Source organism: Drosophila albomicans, chromosome 2L, assembly GCF_009650485.2.
Source record: "Drosophila albomicans strain 15112-1751.03 chromosome 2L, ASM965048v2, whole genome shotgun sequence".
NCBI lineage: Eukaryota > Metazoa > Arthropoda > Insecta > Diptera > Drosophilidae > Drosophila > Drosophila albomicans.
The window spans coordinates 27610397-27629606 of NC_047628.2; the positions used below are offsets into that span (position 1 = coordinate 27610397).

The 19210-nt window shown below is 36.6% G+C and overlaps 1 protein-coding gene across 2 annotated transcripts in view; it reads left to right on the forward strand.

The window, feature by feature from the left end:
• The window catches only part of LOC117564904 (protein nubbin), a 55650-nt gene extending 51879 nt beyond the window's left edge, over positions 1 to 3771 (forward strand). For both annotated transcript variants that reach the window (XM_052002674.1, XM_034243857.2), the window contains 2 exons: positions 1104 to 2917; positions 3684 to 3771. In XM_052002674.1, coding sequence (XP_051858634.1) covers positions 1104 to 2812 — 1709 coding nt within the window. In that variant the 3' untranslated portion in view covers positions 2813 to 2917; positions 3684 to 3771. The remainder of the gene's footprint in view (positions 1 to 1103; positions 2918 to 3683) is intronic.
• Positions 3772 to 19210: the final 15439 nt, after the last annotated feature.

Below are 19210 nucleotides of genomic sequence, written 5' to 3' on the forward strand. Positions count from 1 at the left end.
TCTCTTATTTTTCTTATTTTCGTGTGTGTGGTCCACGTGTGGAAAGCCTTTCACCCAAAAGCGCAACCGACTATGAAATTGAAACAAAATTATGCAAACGTATGCGTTCTGTATGCTAAAGTTATGCAAAGGACAAACGCTTGATAAACTTAAACAGGCTGGACGGTGTATTTAATTTAGCATTAACTGAAAGTTTTTTGGCGGCTTCACATATTTCGTATTTGCTGGGAATTTTATCAACGGTCACTTAACTGTTTTTATAATATATGTATTAAATTTCATAAGGCAACGTCATGTAATAATGGGAGTAATAGATGTACAAAATTTCATAAGGCTACGTTGAGTAACAGCTGAGTTACAATAGACTGGCAACTGTTAAGGATAATACTTTTCATCTTGAATGTATTTTAAAACTGAGATTTTTAGTTGTAATAGATGCGTACAAAATTTCATAAGGCTACGTTGAGTAACAACTGAGTTACAATAGTTTAGTAATTGCTAAGGATAGTACTTTTCAGCTTAAAAGTATTTTAAAACTCTGATTTTTAGTTGTAGTAGATGCGTACAAAATTTCATAAGGCTACGTTGAGTAACAGCTGAGTTACAATAGTCTGGTAATTGCTAAGGATAGTACTTTGCATCCAAAAAGTCTTTTAAAACTCTAAACTTTACTATGACGTTGACTTGATATGCTTAACTTGAATAGTTGCTGAGTTAGTATAGTTAGTTTGCTTTTAGATGGAATTGCTATAGTTGAATTGGTATAATTCAATGTCTAAACTTAGCTTAGTTAAAAACTTTCTTATAACTTTCAGATAATTTCAAATGTTAATCATATTCCTGAACTTTTTTTTAATAAGAAGATTAACATTAACATTTAGTGTAGTCAGCAAATAATATGAATGAATCATGGATCTCTTATTAATAGACATTCTAGTATATGGGACTAAATTTTTACATTATTTTATGCGATCTCTGTGTCTTTCTAGTAAATTTCTCAGTTTCTTCGTTCCCTTCTTTCTTCCACTTAATAGTTTATTTTATAGTTCGTTCACAATATCATTTCTACAACATTTCCCTATTTTTATTCATTTAATTCACAGCTTCAGATTGCGATGACAACAACTCGAGCGTGGGCACTTCCAGCGATCGTTGTCGTTCGCCCTTGAGCCCCGCCTTGTTGCTGACACAGCAGCAGGCCAAGCGACAACTGCTGTCGATGCCACATCCGGCTCACCACCACAATCATCATCATCACCAACAGCAACACCAACAACAGCAGCAGCTGCACCACAACAACCATCACAACCATCATCAGGTGTATAAAATGGAGCAGCCCGATGAGGATTACGACGATGCCAATGGCGGCGCTTTGAACTTGACCAGCGACAACTCACGTCACAGCACACAATCGCCCTCGAATTCGGTGAAATCAGCGCTTGCCGCATCGCCGCCCAGCGCTGAGTTGCATCATGCGCCGTCGCCGGTGGCGCCAATGATCTCGCCTGTGCTGCCGCCCACCGTGGCCACGCCCACACCCACCTCAATGGCAGCAGCAGCAGCGGCGGCAGCAGCTGTGGCCACCACTGTGGCAAGTGGCATGCAACCAATGCTCGCTTTACCCGGACTCTCTTCGCCTCAGGCACAATTCGCTGCCGCTGGCTTGGGTCTGAATAATCCGCTTTTGGCTGGCTCCATTTCGCCGCAGGATTTCGCCCAACTGCAGCAGTTGCTGCAACAGCGTCAAGTGGCGTTGCAACAGCAGTTCAACAGCTACATGGAATTGCTTCGCAGTGGATCGCTGGGTTTAGCGCAAGATGATCCAGCGTTGAACACTCAGGTGGCAGCCGCACAGTTCCTCATGCAGAGTCAGTTGCAAGCGTTGGCTCAGGCCACGCAACAGTTGCAGGCGCTGCAGAAGCAACAGCAACGTCAGCAGGAGCAACTCCAAGAGTCGCTCTCCCTCTGCAAGTCGCCGCTGTTGCAGCCACGCAGCTCGACGCCTCACGCTCGCAGTCCTCCCGCTGCTATCGCTGCTGCTGCTGCTTCTGTTCACAGTCCAGCCAGCTCGCCGCATTTGCATCATCCGCTGCAGATAACGCCGCCCAATTCGGCAGCCAGTCTGAAGCTCAGCGGCATGCTGACTCCTAGCACACCGACAAGTGGCACCCACAATCACAATCACAGTCAGAATTCGATCACAACGCCGCAGCCCAAGACGGTGGCAAGTGCAGCAGCTGCTCGAGCTGCAGGCGAACCTTCGCCTGAGGAAACCACCGATCTGGAGGAACTTGAACAGTTTGCCAAGACCTTCAAGCAGCGTCGCATTAAGCTGGGATTCACCCAAGGTGATGTGGGATTGGCCATGGGCAAACTCTATGGCAATGACTTTTCGCAGACGACAATCTCGCGCTTCGAGGCCCTCAATCTGAGCTTCAAGAACATGTGCAAACTGAAGCCGCTGCTTCAAAAGTGGCTCGACGATGCCGATCGCACCATTCAGGCCACCGGGGGTGTCTTTGATCCGGCCGCGTTGCAGGCCACGGTCAGCACACCAGAGATTATTGGCCGTCGTCGCAAGAAGCGCACCTCGATTGAGACCACAATTCGCGGTGCTCTCGAGAAGGCTTTCATGGCCAACCAGAAGCCCACCTCCGAGGAGATTAGCCAACTGGCCGATCGCCTTGGCATGGAGAAGGAAGTGGTGCGTGTTTGGTTCTGCAATCGCCGGCAGAAGGAGAAACGCATCAATCCCTCCCTCGACAGCCCAACGGGTGCCGATGATGACGAATCGTCCTACATGATGTCCTAAACAGTTGTGTAGGGAGATCGAAAGTCGTAGATTGGGACATAGACAGTGCAATGGGCGCAAGGACACATAAAATTATCAGCGCTCAGCTTAAATAACTACAAGCAGGTGTGTACAAGATTTTAATAATGATTACTACAGAAAATTAAAAGCAAATTGTGGAAAATATATTTCTAGAAATATAGATTCAAACAACAAATTTGAATTCAATAAGTATTAACTATGTAAATATCTAAAATATGAACTGAGAAAGTTCAGAAAACAATCTTTTTGATAGAATTTTACCACAAACTGGAGAAAAGAATTAGATTAAAAAGAAAATCAATCAAATTGTAACTTCAAACAAAAAATTTCAACTCTAAAAGAATTAACTAAATATCTAAAAAAAAAAGAACTGAGAAATTTAAAAAATATTATATTCGATAGCATTTATTTTCAAGTATCAAACACCAAAAAATGAAGGAAAAAATCTTAAAAATCCAAAAAATTTTAAATAAATTTCATTTAGAAGGTAATTTCTAGTATCAAGATTTTTAATACAAAAAAGTTAATTAGTTCAAGTATAAGAGTCTACAAAATTTTAATAATAAATTTGATCTAAAAATTCAGTTTCAGTATCAAGAATTTTAATACAAAAAAGTTATTTGGTTACAAAAAATTTGAAACATCGACTTGATCTAAAAATAAGTTTCTAGTATCAATAACTTCAACTGAAATCTAGTTCAACGAAGTTCAATATTAAAAGTTAAATTTACTTGTGTTGCAGATTTTTACCAATTTTAGAAAAACTAAAATTTGGAACTTCAATTTTCTGATAACTTATTATAAAATCAATTATTAATTTATATTTCTATTTTCTGCTCTTGTCTTGCAGGTTCAAAGTCGCAAACACATCAAATAGTAGTTTAATTCTTCACTATGATTCGGTTTCAACAGCCAATCACACACAACTAGACACACACTTATACACCCACAACTACACACACACAACCATGTGGTTTGTTTATGTTAACTATTATTGGTATTTATTGTATTTAATTGTAATGACAGTTTGTAAGAGCAATGAAAAAGGGGAAAATTCCATCAAAAATTGCTGCTCAAGTGAACCGAAGAACTAGTTCCGCGGTTCACTTGAACACCAACATTTTTTGGAGCAAACAAATTGAAGCAATCGTCTTGTATTTGTGTTCGAGCACAAGGCAAGTGCTTTCAATTTGTAATTAAATGTCGCGTGCACTACATGGCGTATGATTAATGTTTAAGTACAGTCTAACCCAAGACGTCAACAAGAAAAGAGTCAAGTAAAACAGTTTCTAGCGAATACTTGTAATTTCACAAACTACAAAAAAACAAAACTAACAAACATATTTTTAACTTTTTCATATTATCAACTTTTAAGCATATTTATTTTCTTCGTGAATACTGTGATAATCAATTGAATGATTTTTAATTTTAATTAAAACAAACAAATTAATAACAAGCAAAACAATTAGCATTACTTTAAATGTTGTATGGGCAAGTAACAAAAAAAAAAACTAAACAATACTTTACTTTACACTTAAATTAACTAAACAGAAAAACACACATTTGAATTTATCAAAAACACATTTGTAATTGTAAATTATAAAAAAAAGAAAACAAAAATTACTAATAGTATTTTAAAGTGTATTAAAAGAAAAATAAAAAAAAGACAGAAAAATCAATAAAAATTCAAAATAAATATCAAACAAAATACGGAGTTTCTATTTATTCTTGAAGCAATTTCAGGGAAATAAAATATGATTAGTTGACTTCGATATGAATGGAAAACAGTCTGAAAGTCGACGGGCTTCCGTCTTCGAAATCCATTCATAAGCAGACAGACAACGCAGCTGATAAGAATCACGAAAAAAAAATTATGAAAAATAACTAGCTCGAGTTGAGTTTGAGTTTCGAGATACAACACAACATGCACATGAAGCATTCATATTTGTATTCGTATTCGTATTCGTACTCATCGTATTCATACAAAGGGTAGCGGCAGCTATGAAAGAGAAACGAGCGCCGAGCAAAATAAAATTTTAATAAATAACAACATGCAAAACTGAAATTAATTCATGGAATTTTTGCCTACTGATTGCCCAGCACTCTATACACATACACATGCCACTGACGTCTCCCTTGCCCGACCCCCTGAATTGGTCACCACACACCACAAAAAGACAGCGAGAGCGCGTGCAAAGCGCAAATGCGAGCTAATAAGAAACAGACACCCGCCAAGTAGGGGACAACTGGAGCACTGTAGTCAAAGATGACGAAGATATGAGCATGCAGATGAGCCCGGAGCATGACACGAAATGCACACAACAACATCCAAGGGAGGGAGAGGTTGAAGGGAGGAGAGAAGGGGAGGTATGACCCACACTTTTGCTATCAATGGAAAGCCGACGACTGCGATTTCAACTGGGAATGAGTCGAGTCTAAGGTTTGGGGGGCTGTTCCGCTGGCCTTCGTCGATTGTCGCTTGAGCTTTGAGCAATTAAAAGTTGCCACAGCAGCAAGTTCGTTCATTAGGAGCCGCATACGCAAATGATGTGGCAGATGCAGCAGCTTGACGATTCACATCCCCACTTGTTTGCATTAAATGTGCATAATCATCGCGTGTCATGTGGAAATTTATACTATTTATGGTCTGTTTGTTTGTATACTGTAGACTCTGGCGAGGTTTCACTGTACAGATCAGCTGGCACTGGGAGCGCACTTAAGCAGCTTTTAAACTGTGCGCTGGGGTTTGTGTTCTCTGCTGTGTTAATAAATTCATGGAAAATTGCCCGTAATTACGACAATGACGACGATTTCACAAGAATTTCGCTGTTTATTTTATGAGTCTTTTTTTTCACTATCGCAATTTGCATATGAGTGTAAAGTACGCGCTCGCTTCGCAAGAATGTATTTTCTAGTTAACTTACTTACTTTGTAATTGGCATAAATCTTTTTGGGGGCGCTTTCACATGACTTGGCGACGGACCCCCAATTGCGAAAGTTCTCAGTGGATGTCGAGGAAAAGAACTTTGAATATTCATTGACTTGATTCAAGCGCATTAAATTAGCCAAGTGAGGGAGAGAGAGACACAGAATTATAGCTTCTAGGTGAACGGGTCGTGGGCCAATTGTAACACATTTCACATTTAAATCATGCCCCTCCCCCAAAACTCACTTGCCTGTCAGGTGGCATCAAAGACATCAAAATTAACGAGTACGAGGCATAAATTTTAGTTAGTAGCAAACACACATTTCTATTGCCATTTGCAAGCGACTTTCTAGTCGCGTTTTCGCGCCACAAATTTGCAATGCATTTGCGATTTCAACTCAGTTCAGTTCAGGGGATTGCTTAATTTATCAGTTCAGCACACAGTTGGCATCTCAACTCAACTCAACGGCATGAATATGCATGCATGCATTTACTTATGCCATTCCTGCATTTTACCACTAAAATCTGAATGGACCCCAACTGCAACTCCAACTCCAATTGCAACTTGCAACTTCAACTGCCACTCCAAGTTGTTTTTTTTTCTTTTACCAGACTGGGGGCATTCCTACACATAAATTGTATTATCGAGCAACAGCTGCATATCTAAACTAAATATTTATTTCAACAAGCTACTGTTTTTAATTACTTTCCACTCATGTGTCGAGCGTCGAGCGAAACTCACTGGATTAAAGTCAAGCATCATATCTTAACTGCTCGCTGATCCTATTATGATTTTCTCAAGCATATAAATTAAAGTAAGAATATCAAAGTAACTACAAAGAAGAAGTATCAATTCGATTTATAACATATACATTATATTATTTCAGATAATTTAAATTAATGCTTCACGAACCATTTCAACAAATTTATAAATTCTGATATTTTGATGAAATTGTAAACTAAAATAAAATAAATTAATAAACTTATAAATGCTTTAATATAGGAATCATTTCGTTTGAAAAATTTCTGATATATTTTATAGGCCAATAAAATAATAAATAAATTAATTTGAATTTATGATTTTATATCATAAATATAATCAGTTCGTTACAAAATAGCTGATATACTTTATATGGCAACCAAAATAAATAAAGACATTTCAATTATCAGAATCATTTAATAAATAGAATATTGCATCACAATTTATTCATAGCTCAAATACGTCAAGTTTAAATAGAATGAAAATGCCTACTTAACTTTGCTGACTCATTTGGTAGAACCCTCTGGCCAAGTGTGATATTAACAATGGTAATTTACCATAATTCTGTTGGCCGATCGATGGACAGACTTGTTCACATATTGACCTTAAATTGAATGAGTTGCCCGTGAGTAATGATTCATAAAGCATTTGCGTGTGCTTAATGAATGCAACTGCGAGTACTCGACAAACTATTTACGCGAGTACAAACCACAAAAGCTTCAGGGAAATAAATTAAATGAGATATTCGACAGTGTTTCGATCGAAAGTCAATAACTGCAGGTGTGCCACATTATGCAATATTCATGTCGCCCTTCAAAGCAGGGAATAGAATAGCGTAATAGCGACTAGTTGATACCCTGTAGCTAAAGATTTTTAGTATATACAATGATAATTGAAGTATGTATATATGATTCTGATATATTTTGTATAATATGTCGATGTACCAAATAAAGTCTTTGGTATAATTTAGTATTTTTTGGTAAATAATACAATAATAATTACATTATTTATGAAAGTGGTATATTTTATACTCTATGGCGATATACCGAGTAGACTCGTCGGTATAATTTAGCATTTTTTGGCATATTATAATTAAAGTATTTATTATTTTGGTATATTTTATACTCTATATCTATATACCAAATAAATTTTTCGGTTAATTTTTGTATTTTTGGCATATCATCACAATAATAATTACAGTGTTTATTATTCTGGTAAATTTTGTACTCTATGTCGATATACCATTCTGTAATTGTTAGTATTTTTTCGGTATATTTTCGATATATTTTTAGAATACGGTTTCATTTACAAAATGAAGCCTTCGGTATATTTTATTATTTTCGGTATATTAATTTGGTTATTTTTTAGAACTTGGTATATATAAAATACTATGTAAGAAACCCTATTTTAATGACTTTACAGGGTATATCTTAACCAGCGAACCAATTAGCATTCATTGCATTGCCATTAAGGTCTGGCTCTGGAGCCAGGGCTGAGCCAATTTGTAAATTATACCAAAAGGTCGAGCATGCAAACTCCGCTTCCCGTTTCCTGGCATCAAGAGAGAGCGGAAGGGAGGAGAGCAGAGGCACTTTGCTTGCCTTGGCCACACTAATTATAAATTAGTTTTGTAAATATTTTGCTCACTTCTTTTGCATTGTTTGTGCAGTGCATTTTCGCAATTGCCTTTTGCTTTTTCGTTTTATTGTGTGGCTGCTTAGGAAAATTTAATTGTTTTATAACGAAGTGTCTGTGACTGACGAAGCGCAAATGTGGCGCCCAGGCCAGCCACTTTGCATGTGAGCCTGCCACTTGCAACCGCAACCGCAAGTGCAACTGCAACCGCAACATGCAATCTTGGCAGACGCTAAGGCAGACAGGCAACTCTGCAGGTGAAGGTTGTGGGCGTGGCGTGCTGCCGCCTTCCACTGCATATTATTTGTGAATTTAATTTACAGCTCTGTTCTAGCCTCCTCATTATGCCCCAATGTCTCTGCCTGTGTGTGTGTGTGATTGTCTGCCTGCCTCGCGAAGAGTGCCACAAGTTGTTGCAACTTTGGAATGTTAATTTCGAAGCAGCCAAAAGCAACACCTACTTCATTATAGCTTCGCAGCCTAATGCTACATTATGCCATTGCCTATTGTAATTTAGTCGTAAGCACTTGCCGCACAGTGGTGCAAAAACATAATCAAACTATTATCTAATCACAAATTCAGCTTATCTTAGAATTATAACCGCCCCCGCAAATCGAAAGATACTAACCATAGCCGAATTTTGGTAAATATAGATATGAGTTTCGTATTTATGAGTCCTGTAAATTTAGGTGCGATCGAAATTTCAGAGGTTACTAAAGATTTTTTTTTGTAGGGCTAAAAAAGTTTACTTTGCTTTGACAGTCAATCTGGTATAATTTGTACTCCTTGGTATATTTTGATTGTAGGACAATACCGATATTTCAAATATAACCTTTGGCATATTTTAGTATTTTTGCAGTACATGTTTTGGTATATTTGTAGAATATAATATATTATGAATTTAGTAAATATCGATATTCCAAATATAGCCTTTAGTATATGTTAGTACTTCTGTAGTATATTTTTGGTACATACTTATAATATGGTATATTTTGAATATAATAAAATATCGGTATTTAAAATATACCCTTCTGTATATTTTAGTATTTTTGCGGTATTATTTTGGTATATTTTCAAGACTTCTGTGGTATATTTTTGGTATATACGTAATATGGTATATTTTGAATATAATAAAATATCGGTATTTAAAATATACCGATATATTTTGAATATAATAAAATATCGGTATTTAAAATATACCCTTCCGTATATTTTAGTATTTTTGCGGTATTATTTTGGTATATTTTCAAGATATCAGCCTTCTTGCAAAATTGCAAATGAAAAGCAATATATTTTAGTATAAAATATATTACTAGCCACTGTGCGACAGACTTAAACTGACAGTAAAATTCTTTAGGCGGTGCATTATGCCACTCAACTATCAAGTCTTGTTAGGCGCAGTGTAAAACCTGGGCCAAGATAAAGTTAGCTATCTGTTCGGGGATCTTTTTGCAGCCAAATCGCGTTAATAGAAAGCTTCATCAGCAGCAGCAGCAGGAACAGCGAACAAATGTACATTTTACGATTGTGATAATCAAGAGGGCTCGACTCGTTCTCGTCAAGTGCGAAACTGGGCGTCGTAATGATTATTGTTCGCTATGAGCAATTGTTATGGTCACTGGCTACTACTGCGATTAGTTGTGAAGTGGTGTAGATAAAAAAGAAATGAAATGAAATGAATTCTATATATATTATGTATTGTGCTAATTAGTGGATTAGAAATGAAATCAGAGACATAAAAAAGTGTATGAAGATGAAACCGGAACTGCTGCAGAAACCTTCTTGCAAACTGACACGCGAACATTTCTCATTAAACTCATAAAAAAGAAACAGTGGAAAATGCGCAGCATTATTTTAATAAGTAGTCGTATTTAAATTTTAATTGTTTTTTCTTGTTTGGGTCAAATCTGTGAAATGTGAATAGCTCGCGTAACTTCTTCCCACACTTGATGAGAGGCCATTTAATGATTAACTGAACTCATCCTCAACTTAGCTCGTTCGCAAAACTGTGATGTGATGTGCTGTGTGCTGTGGCGGTGGCTGTGGCGGTGCACATGAAGCCTATTAAAGGCGCTTGCAAGACGAACCACATCGAACTGCAACTTGCAAGTGCCATAAAATTTAATTTATTTAAATTAAGACAATGGCAAATTTGCGTTTTTAATTGCCAAGTGGCATTGTGCCGACTTGCAACACTTACGATACATATGGATATGGATATGGATATGAATATGAATATCGTGCATTGCATTCATTACAACCACAATAAAAAAAAACACAAGATTCTGTTTATTTCCTGTGTTCCGAGTGAGTTGTCATTTAAGGAAACAATTGAGAGACATAAGTGTCATGTCGTAATATATCATATTTTTAAATTAACCAAATATTTGAATAGTTTCTAATTGAAATTGATTAAATTTTTTATATTGCGAATATTTTAAGATTAATTTAATGTATTACTTTAAGAATAACAATGACGAAATGAAGATTTGGCTGATGATTTGAAGTACAACGGAAAACCACAATAACTAATTTAAGCCTAAGTAATGTCTCAAAAAGTAAAAAAATGCATATTTTCTGCTCTTCAAATTATGTTATAAAAAATTACTGAACTTAAAGCTTATTTAAACTTAATCGGTGTATAAAATAAATGCATTATTTCTTTTAACATTTTTACAATTTTTATTCTCTTCAAATTTTATAAATTCACTTGACTTTTCTTTGCAAGGGTTTGTCAACATCTGTTTTCACTCTAAAGGAAATTTAACTACAAATATATTCTGAATTTGAATAAAACGGTATACATTTATTTTAATTAAAACAATGTCCAACAAATTTTATTTATTTTTTTTTTCAAATATTTCATATTTTTCCTACTTTTTTAATTTAAGAAATTTACATAACTCCGCTGACTTCTTTCTACCAGAATCTGGCAACTTCTGTTTCAACTTCAAAGGACATTTGGCCTTTGGCAATTGCAGGCGTTAGTTGAACTCAATTGCTGGTGACAGAGAGAAAGATTGGAGTTGTGAAAAACGAAGGAAATTGTTTAACTATATGTGTGGAGTGCAACAATAGCTGGCAAAATTGTGTGTCGAGTGTGCCAAATGGCAGACAATGGGAAGCAAAATGAACAAAAGCCAAAAATGCTTTGGAGTGAATGCAATAAAAATTAAATAAAGTCATCAAGACTATTTACAATTTTTGAAATTGTTTCATTCTCTCATCTTGCAGCGGCAGCGCATTGTCAAATGGTGCGTGCAACAACAGAGATGGACACAGTGGCAGCAGCAGCAACAACAACAGCAGCAGCATTTGATGCTGTTGAGTAATTTAGTTGCGACCCAATTGACCTGGTCGCCCACAAGCGAATCCAGGTGCAAAAAAAAAGAAGTGTACTATGCGTTTTTGTCTCTCTTTCGCTGTCGTGTGATTTATGATAGTCGTCCTTTCAGCTGTAGATATAGAAATAGGTTAGATACCCTCGCAAAAACCAACTGCTCGGCATTGTGTAGGCGTCCATGCACTTGGACTAACTCACAACATTTCCAAGTATTTCGAGCAGCATCATTTTCAACTGCCCTGTGGTCATCCTCATCATTGAGCATTATTACTCTTTTGATCATCCCCCAAATGCGGAGGACAACACAATGCAGTCTGTTTGACCAACGCACTTTTGGCACGTTTCCTGCTGCCCCTATATATATGTTATATCTCTCTATTTATAACCATAACCCTACCCAGACAAACGTTCTATTGTTCGATCAACGCGCGGGTGTTCAACCCCCGACTCCTTGTGTTATCCCTACTCCAAATTTCCACCCCCAACTCCAGCGTTTGCTGTCCGCTAAACGCTGCGTTTAAGGCGTCTCTTAATTTTCGAGTGGCGTGTCCTTAACTCACGTCTGTTTCCGATCCTTATCGCGATCGCCTTTATTGTTATTGTGTAATTTTATATCAAAAGTGCTTTGTCATTCTTCAAACATTCTTCTCGCCTTCACCTCGCTTTAACCAACTGCGAGGGTGTTTTCACGATCCTCTCTCTCTACTCTTGAAATGTTTTCTTGTTGTTCTCAATGAAATTTATTATGACATTTGGCGCGTGTTGAAAGGTTTTAATAAGCGGTCTCTCCTCTAGTTTCTCTCTGAGTGTGTGTATGTTGGGATTAGTAATGAACTTGGGGCAAGGGCAGCACAACATGTGGTGAGTTATAATGGGGTTTGGTTAGAACTACTGTGAGGCTTATGGAGGATCAACAAAAGGCTTGCTTTTAGACATAGAACGGGTGTTAAGTGCAGAGAATGATAAATGCGATTCAACCAAAGAATAGATAGTTTCCAATTGAAGAAAAGTATTTAGTTAAAAGGTTTCTAAGTAGCTAAGGGAGTGTGTCCATGAAATATATTGAAAAATCAAAATAACTACAGAATTTTTCAATTTTTGTAAAACATGAAATAATAATTCCCAAATATGGAATATCAAGTATATGTTATAAATAATATTTAAACCCATAGAATATATATTTATTATATTCGACACCTTATTTTTTGCTAGATACAATAATAACTATAGTAATAAAGATTATTAAATATTTGGTTACGATCAGAAACAAATTAAAGAATTAAAGGAAATACTTTGGTATAGGTTGGCTTTGGTAGAAAATCTGGCATATTTTGTACTCTACGGTTTATTTGAATATAGTAGTATATTAATATACCAAATATAGCTTTTGGTATATATTTAGTATTTTTAATGTAGTAATTTGATATATTTAAAAATGAATACCACACTGTTATTTTATTTCAATGTATTAGTATATTAATATACCAAATATATGCTTTGATTTTTGCAGCATGCCAATTTGGTATATTTGAAAATTAATACCTTACTGTTTTCCCTTTATTCACAATTGGTAGCATGTTTCTCGGTGTTTTCACTTTCTTACTTGTTTTAAAATTCAACTAAGACAAATGAATTAATTCAACTCAATGAATTTAATACAGAAAACGTTATATTAAGTACTAAACTGTATTTAAATGATCAATGCCTTCACATTATGAAACCTTTTAATATCTCTCCCCTGTTCTTCAACTCTCTTTGTCTTTCCATCCTTTGATTCAGTTCATTTTCTTCCTGCAGATCTCTCTTTTTCCCTACCTACGCTTATCTTTCAGTTTCAGAGCATCTGCATGTTGAATGACAACGAGAAATCATCATAAAAATGCCGAACACAAAGCAAAACATTTAAATTTGTTGTAATAAATTGTGAGCGTGTGTCTGTGTGTAAGTGTGTGTGTGCAACAAGAGCTGCAAGAACAAAGCGTAACCACAATTGGCAGCAGCAGCAGCAAAAGCAGAACAAAAGGGTTTTTACGCTGGCCAAAAGACGTTGGCCAACAAAAATGATTGCAGTTCATAACCGCAGCAGCAGCTCGACAGCAGCGAATGCGTTTGTGAATGTGAATTCGATTTCGAATTGTGAATGTGAATTGTTGTCGTTGATCGTTGATGCTATATATGCGTGTAATGGCTTCCTTAAAGCCAACCGACAACCGACAATAACAACAACAACAACAGAAACAACAACAACAACTGCAAGTTGAGGAGATGAAAAACTTGTAGAGAGGTTCCATGATCAAAATCAGGCAGCCGACAAGCTCTTGGCAGGCCCTCAAAGTCAAGGTAAAAAGGCCTCAAAAGCAGCCTATGATGAACAAACAACCAACCGACTAACCGACCAACTGCGACTTGAACTGACTTGCAAAAGCAAAGCGAACCGAACCGAAGCCAGCCATCATGATGAGGTTGTCAACACACAGCAGGCAACTGAAACTGGATAAGTGGAACCGAACCGGGAGCTTAGCGGCCAATTTTGTAGGCAGTGTCAAAGATGGGCGAACTCCATATTAATTATGAGTTTTTCATGTACTCTACGAAAATTAGAGTCCATGTGGTAGAGAAACTTGTTAAGAAACTTGCTAGGCGAAAGAAATACAAGTATTTTATACTAAGGAAATTTTACAATTAAATGGAAATAGAAGTACAATATTTTGTAACTAAAATTCAAGTAAAATTCATAATTTGAAAGGAAATTTTGTGTTGAAATTAATGAAACTTTCCAATGAAATTGTTTCATAAAGTATTTTATGGTGAAGATGTTTTATTTTATAGTTTCAAAATCTAAGTTTTAAGCTGAATATTGAGTCAAAACTAAAGAAACTTTCTTATCAGGTTGTTGGACTATGAATTATGGAGATGTTTTATTTGATAGTTCAAAGACTCACAATTTTAAAAATGAATATTAAGTCAAATACAAAAAAATGTTTGCTAATATAATTATTGGACTATATGTTTAGCAAAAGAAATAAAGTATTTTGTTGCTACGAAGTTGTACAAATAAAGGGAAATAAAAGTAATGATTTTGTTGTAAAAAAAAATCAGAACTTTGAGAAGAATATTGTGACAAAACTAATTTAAAATTTGCAATCAGTTTATGTAACTTTCTGAACTTTAAAGTAAACTATTTTAAGTTTAGAAATCAAATTCCAAGAAAATTGCGTGACCTCCCAAATAGAGTATTTCTCAGTCATCATTCAAACTTCATCCCTTTGATTCCTTGAAGTTATTTCTGTAATTTTCCGTTGGAATTGTGCTGCATGAGCTGCCTGACAATTGTCGCCATTGCTGCTCGCCTAGAGAAGTTCAAGTTTTTGCCATTAAAATGATTAAATGCTTTGGCTTATGCTTAGGCATAACTAAAATGGTAACTCAAATGAGCGAAAAACTTGACTGCAAAGAACTTGCTGACTTGCTGCAGTCAGAAGGCAGAAGGCAGAAGACAGTTGGAGTTTTGGCCAATGGCAATGCGTGACTTTTCGCAGCAAACGTAATCCAATAATTTTTAATTAAAACTCAACACTCGAGGCAAACAATTTTTTCCAGATAAACTGTCATTATGAGCCGTCAATTAATTTAGACGATGCTGTTTGCCGTTTGCCTGCTTCAGCTTTAATGATGATCATCAACAACAACGTAGAACAACGACAACAACAACAACGACAACAACAACTGATACAACGACGACGACACTAAATGAATATTGATAAATGGGGCGTTGAAGTGGGCGTTGAGTGTTTGCTATAAGGCAGCTAGAAGCTAGAGCTAGAGAAGCTAGAAGCAGTTCACAGCTCTGCCAGCTTCGAGGAACGACAACTTGTAGAACGACAACTTCACTAGCTACACAATTTCTTTGTCGCATACCCTAGATATAAAATAAATGATAGAGGTGGAAGTGACTCTCACACAATACTCTAAAATCTGCAAATTCATTTAATATAAGCAAAAATAATAAAATTCCTTTTTTAAAAATTGAATTTCAATACTTAGAAAAGTCTTCTTATGTAGATGAATTATATTTTAAAATATTTAATTGCGTTTATATGCAGCATTTCTTCTGCATGTAAGAAAATATAATAAATTCTATTTCCAACAAATTGAATTTCAATTCCTACAGAAGTTGTCCTAACTTAATGGAAATATATTTGTAACAAAACATAAACAATATAACAAAACGAAGAAATTTATAGAATGCTTTATATGCGAATTAAACCTTGAATAAATACAGTTTAAAATGAAAATCAATCTCTAAATCATTCTCTTCTTTAACTTATTTTAAAATGAAACGCAATCTCTAAATCATTCAATACTTAAACTTAGTTTAAAATAAAAACCAATCTCTAAATCATTCTAACTTTTAACTTAGGGTATCTTCCAGCACAAAACTTATTAAACTCAAATGTTCTTAACTTTTTGTTTTTTTGGCTTAAGCGCTTCAAGCACTGACAATACTAATAACTGATATGAAAATAACAGCAATCAAAGACTATGGCTTTGACTCTTGAAGTGCCTGAGAATTGTTAAAAAAGAGAGAAAGAAAGGAACTGAAAAGCAGCTGAAAGCGTTCCTAACAATGGAACTGCAAGTTGTGCATAGTTTTTAAACAGAAATTAAAGCACAAATTGCTACCACTTCAAAGGGCCAACTCCGACTGCACACTACGTCAAACGTCTGATGTTCATTCCGGTAGCCAAAAGATTTGCGTTGCGGCACAATGAGGCACAAAGAGGAGGCATGGACAGTGGCAATTCCTGTACTGCCAGGCACACACATCCATCAATTTCTGACGCTTTCATCAAGCGACGACTCTCGACTCGACGACTCAACGACTGACGACATTTGCCACAATGGCCACAAACTCTCGACTCCCCGATGTTCTCTCTCTCTCTCTCTCTCTGTCTGATTATTGTTTGCCACTCGAGGCCCGGCTTGACTCTGGCAATTGGGATTGGGATTGCTGTTGCGATTGGACTGTGTCTGTGACTGGGACACACGACTTTGGGGCTTTGCGCATTTAAATTGTCGGCAGGATCCAAGCGTTTTGCGCTAATATCCACCAAAAAGCATCTTCTCTGTCGCTCCCCAAAGCATTCCACATTTTTTCATCTCTCTCTCTCTCTCTTTGATTTTCCTTTTAGCTGACTTCTTCTCTGTTGTTGTTCTCTGGCATTGACATCTTTTCGTCAAAGTCAAATCATTCATTTTGCCGCATCAAAATGCATAAATATTTGGCCTTTTCGCTCTCGTCGTTGTTGTTGTTGCAGTCAGTGCTGTGCCGTTTTGTTTTGAGCCATAGATTTGGCTTGAATTGCTTGTTGATTGTTACGATTGTCTGCGACTCTCTTCGACTTGATGCTGTTGCTCTTGGTAGATGCCGTTGCCTTTTGCCTTTTTGCCTTTTGCCAGTTTGCCGGCTGCCGTGGACAAAATTTAAATCGCTAGGCGCAAATATTTCGCCAGAGTTGTCAGCTTTTGTTTAGCATAACAAATAGTAGTTTTATTAATAGTTCAGAGTTTTAATAAGTTATGAAACACACATGAAGACAGCTCTTAAAACCGCATGTTATAATGAATGGAATTTAATTTATGGAATTTTTATAATCACATCAAAAGGTATTCCAGAAAAGGTCTATTACATTCTTTGATATCAAGGGAAGCTAATTTATGAACACAAAAAAAGTGATACAAAAAAATTACCTTCTTCAATATCAAGAGAAGTTATGTCCTGAATCGTATATAAATAATATATGAAGAGAAGCAAAAAACGCATTATAAGAGATCCAAGAAAAAAGATTATATCATTCTTCAATATTAAGAGAAGCTTAGTTCTGAACGGTATAAAAATAAAATGTTTAATTAATTCCAAAATGAAGCTATTGCAAAATAATTTATAAAAATCTAATATTTTTGGTAGATGTTTGAAGAAGAATAACAATTTAAGAATAAGATAAACAATTATTATAACATTTACTCTAAAATTAAATGGAGTATTAAATACAGATTTATTATAATAAATAAATCATATTTCCAAAATCAGTTAATATTATTTTTAAGTAGCTTTAAGCACATTAAAAAGCTTTATAAGAAAGAAATTTCAACAGCTTTATTTCAAGCTTCTAATATTAATGCTATTTAGACTTCTTTCGGACTACTTGGCAACCCTGTTCGCTTAGCCGCCGCCTTTTGTGCTGTGCGATGATGAAATGCCAAATCCGCGTCCCATCAAATGGATCGATGCTAATGCCACAGTCGACTACAGTCGGCTACTGTATTCCGCAACAAAGATCTCCCTCCAGTGGAAAGCAAAGAGAGCTTCATCGGCATCGCTTTGAAGGGACAAACAGCCGGCGATTGGCGGTGTGCACAATGCCATCAAAATTTAAATAGCAAACAACCGAAGTTCAGCCGCAGATTCTTCACAACAACAACAGCAACAAAAAGCTGAAGCAAAGCGAAGTGAGGAGGAGAGCGAAGGGAAGAAGAAGAAGAAGAAACCGCTGCATTCCCTTATGTCTGCGACATTTTTTTGTGGACTGCGATTTTGGAATGTGCGGTTAGCTGGCTGCAATTAGGTAACGATCAAGTTATGCGGGCCCCCGGTTAACGGTAAAGCTAAAGCCAGAAGAGGACCCAAGCGCCTCGAGGGCTTTTGGCGAGTGAATGTCAAGGTCAAGCGTGGAGCTTGTTAATCAGTCACACACAAAAAAGAGCTGGAGAAGAATAAGGCGGGGAACTGAGAAACTGGCAAGAAGAGTAAGTGAAGCAGTGAGCAAATGGGTGTATGCGTATAATCTGTTGGAACCAAGACTTATATTTTATTGATTTATTGTGGGGACACAAACCCCACAATTACCTGCAGCGAATGACAAACATGAAAAACGAGCTCGATGCGCGGCTATGGAAATGTGATAAGCTATAATTAAGCGGCTAAAAAGGATGCAACACTGGCCAAGACACACCAAAGGGAGTGAGAGAGAGGGAATACGAAACGGGGCGTGTTATATGCTAAACAACATGCAAGGGGCGTGGCGCTGTAAGCAAATTTAATTTATACAATATGCAAAGAATTAATTTGTTGCAGTCGCAGTCGCAATCGCAGTTGGAGTCTCAGCTTTCAGTTGGAGTCTGCATGCTGCCCCAAAGTGGGGCGTGACTGGCAACAGAGAACTTGGCATTTCAATTGGGCAGCGGGCAAGGTGGCGCCCCAACTGGTTCTTGAATTTCAATTCGTATTTTTACCTGCCTCTTCCCCTCATCCCAAACATATTCCTGACGCGATCCTTTGACTTCGATACCGAAAACGCGAAACGGAAATATTAATAATAATTTTCATGTCGACGCAAACCGCAAAATTATGTACAAACATGCAATATGTCATAATATTTTCAACAGCGGAACAAAAAAAAATACAGAGACAAACAAACGAATAAATGTAATCGATCAGGTGTCTACTCTATTCGTAGACTCATTGACCACCGAGCAACAACAATTGACGAATAATTCATAAACATATTTCAAGTCGAAAGAAAATTAATTTGCCCGCCAACAGGCAAACATTGTACCTCCCCTCAAATAGAGTGAAAACCTGCTGTTCATTATTATATGACGTGTTGACATTCGGAATGACAACGACAACAACAACAACTTGGGCTGTCAATC